Source organism: Eleginops maclovinus, chromosome 2 (genome assembly GCF_036324505.1).
Source record: "Eleginops maclovinus isolate JMC-PN-2008 ecotype Puerto Natales chromosome 2, JC_Emac_rtc_rv5, whole genome shotgun sequence".
NCBI classification, from domain to species: Eukaryota; Metazoa; Chordata; class Actinopteri; order Perciformes; family Eleginopidae; genus Eleginops; species Eleginops maclovinus.
This window is the reverse complement of record NC_086350.1, coordinates 4,067,800-4,080,502: the sequence shown is the minus strand read 5'-3', so window position 1 is coordinate 4,080,502 and position 12,703 is coordinate 4,067,800. Positions and strand designations below refer to the sequence as shown.

At 41.9% G+C, this 12,703-nt stretch overlaps 1 protein-coding gene across 1 annotated transcript in view; it reads right to left on the bottom strand.

Moving 5' to 3' along the window:
• LOC134880713 (copine-8-like) overlaps positions 1-12,703 on the bottom strand; it is a 62,514-nt gene that overhangs the window by 48,674 nt on the left and 1,137 nt on the right. Inside the window, exon 2 of the mRNA XM_063907748.1 lies at positions 3,003-3,043. Within this exon, the coding sequence (XP_063763818.1) occupies positions 3,003-3,043 (41 nt within the window). The remainder of the gene's footprint in view (positions 1-3,002; positions 3,044-12,703) is intronic.

The window sequence follows — 12,703 nt, the reverse complement described above, 5'->3', positions numbered from 1 at the left end:
AATAAACCATACCCCAAATAAAAAAATCTGACTATTCCTTTAGATCTCAAACTGTCCCGTGTTATTACAAAATGTTGGTAGGTAATAATTCTTCTCGTTCTTTTTCTGGGGCCTTTTCTTATTCTTCTTGCTATCGGTAGTGTTGTAACACGCGGATGTCATTTTCCTGATTTCAATATCAGCCTATCAGATGCAAACACAGAGGAGGAAAGGAAGGAGGAAAGCTGCCTGGCAACCGAACCGAGACAATAGGAGGACAGGAAGTCACTGCACCCGGCCACAGTAATCCAAAAGATAACATCAGATAGTGGGTAGAAAAACTAAAAACAGTGTTATTTAGAAAGTGAAATCTTCTAAATGATGTTGATTTTAAGAAAAATAAAAGTTTGCATACAAAATAAAAAATTAACTTTGACACGGTTTGGGTATAAACACAGGAATTTACATTTTAAATTCAGGAGACAGGTTGAAGCCAAAAGGTGAATTTATTTAAATGTAGCAGAAAAACGTTAAATCAGGGTCCTAGCAAGAAAATCACGAAGCAATCAGACACTCGGAACTCGAGTGTATCTTGTGAGATCTGATTATGGAAGCAACACCTTCCTCTGAGGCGACTTGCATTATCATTAATTGCAACATTAATTAATTGTAATTTATGCCTGAGTAAATGTATGAGCGACCACCTACTGATGAAATGACAGGACTGATTTAATCACGGTTTCATTAACAGTGAGACGGGGAGTGAAAATCATCCCATTTGATTAAATTCTAGTTTTTTCCTCCCAAAAAGTGACATTTCCATCTTTTAAAAATGAACCACCTGCTGAGCCCAGAAAAGTTATAATATTTACCAACATTTAATCTTTCTGACTCACAGCCGTGTTCGTAAATGTCACACTGTTTTTGAGCGCACACATACAAAAGAAAGCTCCTAATTAGCGTGCGTCTGGTAGCAGAAGTGCTCAAACTTGCCGTGTTTTGGCAGCATGTCAGTGTGGATGTGGTATATGTTGCATTGTGGGTGGTGTGCAGCGAACTGGGGCTCAGCTGCTGGACTATACAGTCATCCTTTAATCTGGCATTGAAGCATCAGATGACACATGGTCTCTGCGTTACTGTGGGGGGGGGATAACGATACATTAATCGCATGCCCTTAAATAGGAATGCATCTTTGGCAATCGTACTGGTGCACTTTCAACTCTTCCTATTCATCGGGAGGATAATGAGGGAGAGAAATTGACCATTGCACCGCCATCTTTATTTTGAATTCGGGAGATATCCACGGTGTTAAATGCCCCCCCTTCCACACACTGATCAGAGCACATACTGTATAAACACACAACACACAGGATGGTTGTCCAGCTTTATAAGCTAATATGAATATGGTGCATGAGCCTGCCTGGGGACCTGGCTGTGTGCACTTTGTGTGTGTGTGTGTGTGTGTGTGTGTGTGTGTGTGTGTGTGTGTGTGTGTGTGTGTGTGTGTGTGTGTGTGTGTGTGTGTGTGTGTGTGTGTGTGTGTGTGTGGCTCTGCTGAGGCGGTCTAACGCTGTGTGACTGGGGCCAGTGCTGTCAGCAGAGCAGAGACATGGACGCAGCACAAGTGCCTCCTTGCATAAATGTTGGGGTGGGCACGGATGCTCATCCTCTCCTCTCCCATCGCCTGACACTTAAAGGTACAACCCCGCAATTCTGGGAGCTCATCAATTATGAGTTCACGCACACCGGCCCACACTATCAGGGTCACACATCAGCTAGGTGGCAAAGTGCTGAATACTTTGGGAGGGAAGCAAGGTGATGCTGAAAAAAGGAATGCATGGAACGAAACCCCCATGTGAGAAGAGGGTAAAGAAAAAAAGAGCGATACATATTTTTCATCTTCATATTTTCCTTCCATCATGTTTTTTATTTTTAGAGGGCTTTTAACAGACAGGACTGTCACAGTCTGTTACTGGAAACAAAGCTGGCACGACAGATGAAAACAGCAAGAACTACTTTACTATATTCAAGCTTGTGTGTGCACATGTGCCCGAGAACGTGAGTATGAAGGGTCTGGCCTCAGCATTTAGTCAGGCCGCGTTTCATTTTAAACAATCGTGTTGAGAAGGTGGAGAAAACTGAGCGATACATCTCTCAAATGTTTTTTAAAACTCTTTCTAAATGAAATAGTTAATAATAAACGGATGAAAGAATAACACCGGGATCAGAATGTACAATATTTGTCATTTCTGAGTTGGTAACTGTTGCTGAGATTTGGTGAAGAGACACTCCACCAAATCTCATTACCTTTTCTACTCATTTACAGGTTTATATTTGTTTTAAAAAAAGGACTAAAGCTTAATACCCCGCTCAAGTGTTTGTAGCATCATGTTTGCTGAAGATAAAACAATTCCCCTAAATGAGAACAGCGTGTTTACAAGGAGAAACATCTTCAATCCAACACTTCACGTCTTTTCTATCAAGGCAAATTACTGTCAGATTGCAGTCTGGGCCTTTAAAAACCACTGGACCAGTCGCCAAATTGAACCCCTGCTGTCAGGGGTGTGTGTGTGTGTGTGTGTGTGTGTGTGTGTGTGTGTGTGTGTGTGTGTGTGTGTGTGTGTGTGTGTGTGTGTGTGTGTGTGTGTGTGTGTGTGTGTGTGTGTGTGTGTGTGTGTGTCCTTTAATCCGTAGGAGAGAAGTGGCTGGTTTGTGTGTGAGGATGATCTGGTTCCCCTCACTTACGTTGGGAGAGAGAACAGTGATGAATACGACCCCTGACATATGCAAATGTCTACTGATTCACACAGGCGAGGCAGAGCATGTGAGTAAATGAGTGTGTGTGTGACGTGATGCAAGCAAGCCTTAGTTTGTACAGTTAATATCTTCCTGCATGTGGTGCAAGTTTACTGTTGATATTTCTTTAATTGTGTATGCATGTGTATGTGTGTGTGTGTGTGTGTGTGTGTGTGTGTGTGTGTGTGTGTGTGTGTGTGTGTGTGTGTGTGTGTGTGAGAGCTTACTTGGATCAGACTTGGAGAAGGTGTCTCTGTCCAGCAGGTTTCTGAAAAACAAGAAAGCAAAGCGTCACGTTGACTTAAGACAAATCATTTCACAGCTCTTCCACTTCAACAAAGAAAGTGGAACTCTTGAGTTATTACATTATGACAACCCCGCCTAATGAGCTCGCTCGTTTGACCCCGACAACTTGTCTAACCATAATCCCCCTCCGACTTGATTAACAAAAGCCATTTCATCCAGCCACTCAGGCAGCAACACTGAACACACTATAACATCCAGCTGAAAGTGGAGCCCATTTATATTTTACACATACAAAGAAAAGAGCAGAAGAGAGGACCTATTTTTCACATTTCTGCACTCCCTTGGTGCCGGCAACAACAGTAGAGGCTGCCATCAAATTTACATGACACTCCAGTCTTTGCTCTTTGCATGGGGAGAGATAAATGCACCGAAGAGTCCCATCGCAGAGCAGATGCTGAGGTTCGCCACGGTTAAACAGTTCTGAAGGAATTAAATATGCACTCAGAGACGACAAGGCACTGAGCGGAGAAGAAAGACAGGAGAAAGGCTCAGACTTGGGGAAGGGGGAAACCCGGCCTAATACGTCATTTGTGTTTCTAACTCCGGGTCATTTGTTTACACTGTCCACATCCCAGAAGGACAGGGAAGGGGGCGGACAACTCTCCAAGGAGCCGATGCGAACCCTTCACTCCGCTTCTACTCCTGCCAAATCTTACATAAAGCTTTCACAGAGCTAACCCAGAAAGACAAAATAATACAAGTGCATTGACCGTCAGCAGGAAGTCCTGCGGGACAACATCAAAAGGTAATACAGGCAGGGAATGTTTACCTATACTCTATTTAATTACAATTTAGGATTGATTCAGAGGAGAGAAAAGCAAAACCAGGAAACATTTTCTCCATATAATATGATCCATTTCCAACAAAATCCTCTTACAGCATAAAGCCTTTCTTCTCCCAGGAGAGTGTACGACCCGCTCACGGATCCTCATTCAGGGTGCAGAGTGGGGCTGACAGAAGCACCGTTCTCAGTATTACAGTCAGTGTTGCATCAAAATGATTCAAAAGCTGTTATTTTATAATAAAAATGGTTGATTTGTTGGGTGTATTTTGCCAAATGATAGGTTTGTGAAAGCAATCCAAAACCCTTATAAATGACAAGAGTTATTAATTAAATCATTTGCAAATCTACCAATCTAATCTGAAATCATGACGGTTTTCATATCCACCGTTACCCTGGACCTCCTCCAGAAGGGGTATGGATCAGCTATAATAAAGTCATGCTACTTCCACATTCAGTCATTAAATGCACGGTACAAGACTTTCTTCTGCACATGGTATCGGGCTTTTCCAACAATGTGTTGTCCTTTTTATGGCGAGGACACTCACTCATTTTAATAAAATATGAAGTTACACATTCAACCATGTTGTAGAGAATATAAAAGGTTATACTGTGAAATCAAATGGAAAACAAAGTCATGTTTTTATGCTTCTGGAGAGGTTTTTAATGGATATTTGATGCCCCTTTTTTCCTGTTTCCTCAATCAAAGTAGGAATCCTCTGACTGACTCGGATCTCAGTTGACCTTTGCCTTCCTGCTACGGGAAGCCATAGCAAACTTCCCAAGCCTTCACAGCGTGATATTGATTCTTCTTAGGGAGATTATGAGCATCAGTCTAAGCTGCAGCAGCGTGACTTCGTCCATATTGTGCTCTCCTGACAGAGAAAGGGAGAGGCGATGGGGGGAGAGAGGATCCTGATATCATGCTAGCTGCGGGGCGAGCGTTCTGTCGCCCGTCCTGTCCTGTATGACAAGCAGCGAGCGTCTTGAAGCCCTTGATGGCTAGTGATGTATCTAGATCAGGCACTCTTGTTGTGCTGATGCCAGTGTGGCCCAGATGGTAAAACGCCACGCTCTGTTGCACGCTCAGGGCAGCCTACCGGATTTTCACCGCCTTTGAGACCTTAAATAAATGATAATAAGCGATAGAATCGGGCCTGGGCGCATCGCGACTGTGTTTATGACTGGCGGAAAGTCTGAGAGATTGTGCGGGAGTGAGAAGTGGGCGACTTCACCTGCCAAATGGGATAAATGTCCCATAAAAAGTAATACAATACTGTGTTGGCTCCCAGAGGAGTGAGAGGAGATCCAGTGAAGAAAAGAAAGACTCTAAGGAGTGTATGAAAGACAGGACACGCGTGTATGTGTGTGAGTGCACACACTTATATGGATATGCTAACCTCCCTCTGATTCGTGAGCACCCTGGGGCTTCCACCTGGCCCTGATAGAGACGGGCGACTCTTTAAAAAGCCCTTTCCACCGCGGGCGGCCCTGGAAACGTCTGGGCGGTCCGAGCAGAGTGCCTCGTCGTTCATCAAACATTTACGAGCGCGGTCCCTCCTCGACACCAGAATTACATTTGAAATCCCACCAGTTACATCACAGCCACCTAAACATGGCAGCTGGAGCTTTAAATACCTGCATGTGAGGAAAAAAAGAGGAGGGATGGGGGGGACTTCCATCAAGAGCAGTGGAGATTATGTTTTCCAAGATGTGTTCCTGAGAAGAAGGGATTCCACTCCCACATTGCTGCAGCCAGACATAATATGAGGTTGAAAATGTATCTCAACAGGAGTGTAGGCTTGAAGGAAGTGTATTTAAACAATGGTTTGTTATTTATTTAATATAATATATAATTATTGGCAGTTGCCCCAAAGGTTAAATGGTTTTCAGATCTAACATTGTATAATGCAAGGGGTTTACCATATTGTATTTCAAGTTGTATCCTTAATAGAGTCTTCAAATTCAAAAGGAAGGGTTTTAACGTTTCAAGATAATGAGATGCTGAGAAGGTAATGAAGTCAAATCTCAAGCCAATGCAGCAATAATGAAGAAACATGACTTGCAAATGATTTTGATATATGGTGACCCTTACAGAATTTGACAGCTATAGAGCTGGACATCTTCCTCAGGAGTGTAACCCAAAAACAAGCTAAAAGAAAAAGAGTACATATTGGATGCACATACAGTATGACAAGGCTGTGTTCTAACAGCAGTGACCGGGGTCTCCTATCTTTGTGATATCAATGACCAGGAAAAAGCTTATGATAGATTGGAAAAGCGCACCGGACCCATACTAACAGACAATGGGGATTCCCTAACCGATACTAAATAGAAGCTTGTATATATAATTTAGAATGCTCCTTTGGGACGTGTTATCATCCCTCATTTTTAATATCATCACTTAAAAGCCATTTATAGTTTGCAGCTTTGTCCGTTGCTATTTGTGAACACACATTGGCCCCTCCTCCTCAGCTCAAACCTCCCAGTGAATCAGAGGAACCTCTGTATCAGACTCTAGGGTTGTGATAAAGAGGCCGTATTTCACAACCTGCTGCTTATTGGTCTTTGTTTACACACCCATGTTGGGCCCTAAAGGCTCTTTGTTGATGTGCAGAAAAATCATGAACACAGCAAAAGAAGAAAAAAGAAAGTGATGATTGAAAGGGATTATTGCTAAATTGTCTTTCATTCTTTTAGGAAATTGCTCATGGGTAAATGAATGTCTACCAATCAAGGGGTTCAATGTGTTGATCCCCGCCCAATGTAGTCATTGTCGAAGGGTCTTTGGGCAAATACTAACATCAAATGCTACCTGCAGTCATGTCTACTGTAAGTCGATATGGATAAAAGCTCCGGCTTAAATGACATATCATTTAATTTGATAGTACTATACTATAGTGTAGTGGGTATACTGTGTGTCAAATTTATGACACAGCCATCAACAACGACTTCCACGATTCCACTTCCTCCGTCTACCTTAGCACATGCTATGAGATGGATGTGAGCGCCTACGTTTTTAACCTGGGTAGCCCCGGAGGGATTAAGAAACCTTGACCCCGGCAGAGTTAGTGCCACTCTGCACTCACTACCATCCTCAGGAGCAGAAGCAGCCAGGAAACCTTCTCAGCAAGAAAAACTTCCTCACGGTGTGTTCTTAAAGTCCAGATTGCAGCGTGGGCGCTAACTCCCATTGCGTAACCTCAGTCCACTAGTTTGACATTTAGCCCTCGAGCCAATGTGCAGGTTTCCTGTTAGTTTTTATCTCCTCAGACAAATGCTACTGCACTGTCTAATAAAGAGGTCCCCTCAGTAATGAACAGCACAACAGCGTCCTGCTGGGAGGATAACTCCAGATCAATAAGGTCAATTGAGTCTGAAGAAAACTCGGAGCTGTGCCGATCAATCAACCTTTGAAGCACCAGAGACACTCTTAACTCGTAACGATTTCCTCAGATGCTCAGGGTGTGTTTGTTTCTGTTCCGAGGGCAAAGTGATGTGCATCCAATAATGAACCAAAATAATCCAACGTCACTCAGAGGAGGTGACCACGTCAGCAGTCCAAGTAAAAATGAGAATATTCCTTCCTCAGTTCGAGCAAAAAGTTTGACAGTACAGCATTTTATTGACGTTGTACAATGACTCTTTCATTTACCTCTTTCAACCGGTATCAATCCGCCTCCGTTGTGACCAGCAACGTCAAGATTGCGCTTTACAGCACTACCACTTGATTTCTTAAAAATAAATCCTGAAAAACCTCCAGGACGCTTGTGCGTGAGTGTTAGACTGTATGTTCACCACAGCCAAGACAGAGCAATCTAGTATCACATATAACACGTCGTTTCACATCATTGTTGGTCTGCAGTGAACATTAAAGGTCCACTATTATGCAAAATGCACTTTTTGATGTCTTTTATACATAAATATGTGTCCCCGGTGTGTAAGGAGACTCACAAAGTGTCAGAAAATACAACCCTTTTCCCCCTTACCCACATCTCTAAAAGCAGGGGCACCAAACGAGCTGATCCAGATTAGCTGCTGATATGATGTCATATCGGAAATGTGGGCTGGCTTTACATTGAACTCCTGGCAACGTCCCGCCCACGCGACAGGTCCCAACCTATCTTCTGCAATATACAGCGAGCTGAATCCCCTCCACAGCACCTCTGTGTGTCTGTGTATTCAGCAGGATGTCTGCAGGAGGGAGTTGTTTTATATATAATAATACATATAATGTCTCTGTTCTAGTGGTAAACACTGAGAAGTGTTTCAGAAATAATGCTGGATGTGGTTTGGAACATAATATGGCGTTTAATAACAGCAGCGTTGAGCTGAGTTTCCCCGTTAGAAACTTCTCTCTTCAGACAGAGAGCTCATGATGCTCCAAAGGGGCGTGGCCAGCTTCAGCTCCAAAGGGGCGAGGCCAGCTTCAGCTCAGCTCAAATTTAAAGCGACAGTCTCTGAATTAGCACTTTTGAAAACAGGGCTGAAACAGAGGGCTAGCGGACATGCTAAAATCAATGATCTGTTTGGTATTTTGAGCAAAATATTTCTTTATGTAATTGAGACCTATAATATATGCCATAAAAGAGCATAACAGGAGACCTTTAATATATTTATACAGGTTCCTGAGGTGAGCTGGACCTGGCATCATTGATGTAACTAATGAACACAGTCTAAAAAGAAGTGTTTACATATTTTATTAAAGCAATCCTTGCGTGCTTACTTCAGTAAAATGAAATAGGCATTAGCATCAATATACTGTACACTTTATGCAGAATCATCCATCTCCTTTATAATAGTTGTACTAATACTATTTTTCATGTATTAATGTGTACGGCACTTCAACATTGCAGCTGTTAGGAGAAGGGGCTACATTTATTTATTTGATCAAAACTGCTGGGTCATAATGATTGTTAGGTGATGTATGAATAATGTGAATCTGTAAAGTAATTTCTTACTTCAATTATCAAATAAATGTACTAAAGTGTAGTGGAGTACAATTAGAGAGTAACTTAAAATGGAAATACTCACAAATACCTCAAAATTGTACTTCGGTACGCCAAGTAAACAAGTAAATGTACTAAAATGAAACCACAGCTATTCAACAAATTCATTAGATATGAAAAGAAAGCCACTGCAAACCACAATTCCGAATAAAGATAACATATGTACATATTTTAGTCTATAATAAAGTTTAACATATCACAACAATGTTAGGCTGGGATGTATTCACGACTCGCTCAGAAAGGCAAAATTCCTGGAATCTTTTTAGTTTGAAGCACACTAACTACATTCAACTCACATATTGCACTCAGCAGAAAGCCATCACACACTAATCTGATCAACAGCATGTCTTCAAATGAGCCCACATCAATCACAGCCATGGAAGAAAATGGCTATGCAAAAGATGAAAGCTGTGGAATGGAGAGGGCAGGAGGTGAGCTGGTTAGTAATGTGATGGAGCCATGTCAGCTCTCTGAGGTATCCTGGTGAAGCTACGGTAGCTGGCTTGGGCCTTAATTAGGCAAAATGACTCCTTTAAAAACTCATTAATGCAGCCGCTCAGCATGACCTCCGTGAGGCCTCCTGCGGCTTTGGTCCCCTCACATGAGACCGCCTTGATCTGTTGGCTTAATGCTCTTTACTCTGTTCCAACTAAATGGTGGAGGAATGGTAAAGCTGAGGACTAATAATGAGTAGAGTCATAATAGGATGAAGCAACACTAAGAAGGACAAGTAGAGGGGAAACTGTGGATCTAGTTAGGGTGTTTGGATTAACTGTGTTTAGTTAAAAATTGGTTTAAACTTAAAGTTGGACGTGTTTTTGTTTGTAGTCAAAAGATTTACCTGCTAATTACTGAGAACAAATGGAATCCACATATAAAAACAATAGCTGTGAAAAATGGTAAGACAGCTAAACAGAACAACTGATAAATTGCCAAAACAAAATGCACCTGGAGGAATCATTGCACCTAATTAAATGGTGTATTAAATTACGATATTCCTCTTCTTTAAACTTATGTGTCAGACAAACCTGTCTAATATTGCAGTGATGTTTGTGAACACTATTAAAACATACCCACAGGAATCCTCCTGTTCCAGCGAGTCTGTCTCTTTCTTCACCTTCCTTGTGTAAAGTGCAACATCGGCTGTGACACATCGACCTGCTTCTCAGCGGGTCAGCGTCGGACTTCAATACAGCCACATCACAACACGTCAATTCCTCGACGCAATACACAACCTACCTTTTGTGCCCAAAGGTCACGGCTATCTCTCCGCTGTGGACCACTCAGATCAGGTGACAGCCACAGCGGCGTGAACACCAACATCTTTGTGCACAACATTCTCCGGCTGCAGCTCTAAAGGCCTCGCAGTTTACTATCCATATACAAAACCATACTCTATCTCTGTGTGTGTGTGTGTGTGTGTGTGTGTGTGTGTGTGTGTGTGTGTGTGTGTGTGTGTGTGTGTGTGTGTGTGTGTGTGTGTGTGTGTGTGTGTGTGTGTGTGTGTGCAAGGCCTTGGGAACGGGAGTGATAGGCACTAATCAAGTCAAACAGTGCTGTTGCAGCAGACTGAGGGATTTGCTTCTCACTGATGCACAATATTGGACTAGAGTTAATCAATCTGTCAGTTCTTTTGCTTGACTTCACACTTGATGAGCGCCGCCATGGTCTGGATTTATCGAGTGAAGGGGGGCTTTCACTGAAGGAGGGGATCTATCCAGGATGAATGCTTCAGTAGCTTTGTAGACATGCAAAGACACCAAAGTGGGAAAATCACACCACCCACCAGCTTCGGGCTGCTGAATTTTGTGTTGGGTGAGGGTGCTGAGGGTGGCGCCTCTGTCATCAGCTCAGCAGCTAAAAATAGTGATCAATCAATGTGTTCTGCCTGGAAATAATCAATGCATATGTCTGCCCAATAGTGAAGCTCTAACGGCAACTTAATCTCAACACTGAAGCAATCACAGCACTGGTAGAGGTGTAACACTCCATATGGATGGATGTATTGATTCAATGTCACATATTATCGCTGCAGAGTAAAGACATTGATACCTGTCATCATCTTGATGCGCCTTAATCTAGGAATTCCCAAGGCACGGCTGTATTACCATGTTTTACAATTCTGCCATCAGCTAGCAGCACAGCGTTGGTGAGACAGGCATTGTGTGTACAGTGTATTTACAGCTGAATAAATTATACAACTAATCAAGATTCAAGCCAAGTTACTGTTCCTACAGCCATCTGCTAATTAAAGGTGGTTAAATTGAAGTTAGCAACAACAAAGGCAGAGGTTCAACTATTGTAGATGGACCTTTAAGGTGGAGCAGCTATTATCACTTTAGCTACAAGCCAAGCAACCGCTTTGGCCAGCAACCACAACTGGAGGTCTGTATTTATTATTTCTACCAAAAACACTAGATTTTTATTTATTTTTTAACTGGTGAGAGCCCATAATATCGTATCATATTAGCTTTGTGAGTACATATAAATGTAAGAAATTGAATTGAAATCATACCATAGCAGATTTGGGACAAATGAAGATAGTCTGCATCACAAACTGACCATGTGGAACTTTGTCAAAGCTAAGTGCATAAGAGTAACAATGGTTCATTAATAAGTTGGGACCTAACACCAGGCTGAAAAATGTTTCTCTGCTTGGTCTGTTGCTCCCGAACACACACAACACTGATGCCATGCTGTACTGACACTATCAATTGGATGTTGTAGGAATCTTTGTATCAAATTCAACTGCTTTCATCCACACTGCATCATAGCAAAACATAAATTAAATGTTGGAAATAAAAAGCACTGCCTTTAGTTTCACGTTGTGCTACATTCCTGTTAATGACACATCACAGGTCACTGTAACCTGTGGAAGCTATATTGGTACAGCTCCTCCTTGGCGATAACCACTGACGAAACAACACCTTCCTTTAATGGTGGTATGACTCAAAACTCCTTTACAACCATTTAAGAAATGTCTCTGCAGTTTGACGTTGCACTGCCTATACATCCACTTTCTATAATGTGTCCCAATCGTATACATCAGATCTGCATGAGAACAGCCTTTTTCTAAGAAGCACAGATTATTCATAACTGTTACCAGAGAAGAGCTTTTCCTTTCATGGTGCAATCATTTTACAAAAACAATTATTTTGTCCAGATGGTGGTCTCATCATTGTGGAAGAAAGGTCTTCACAGGCTGTGATCTCAAATCGTTCAGGTCATTAACAGGCTGACTTCTTCTGTCGAGTCATTATTCAGGCTTTTATCTTGGACCGACATAAAACAACAACAGCAGCTCCGTCTACTGCAGCAGCTGGCAGATTTTAGGTCAGCGGAAACATAATTCAGTCCAAAGTCTTTGTTCTTCTGCTCATTATGCCTCTCAAAAAAGTTTTTCCTGACAGTTTCCCAGTGGAATAATAATGGTGGAACTACATGAGGGTGAATCATCAAATATTCAACATTAAGGCGTCATTTATCTCTGTTCTTTGTATGATACAAAACTACATATCTTTGGTATTGGGAAACTTGAAGTACTGTATATTTGCAGTAAAACATTTCAGACAAAATTATGAATCAAATATTTGAGAAAAGTCAATTAGAAAGTAGAAGTTTAAAATGCGTAGTTAACACACAAGGCCCTTGAAAATGATCATTAGAAGGATGTAGACATGCTGATCAAACAAGTAAAAGTAGAACAGTCGAATTAACAATTTAAGACGTACTCTTCTACAGTGTATCTAAGTGTATTACAATATTTACATATCCTACACAAGTCCTAGATTCTAATGACGGGTGATTAAAAGAAACGTGTTCATTAATCATT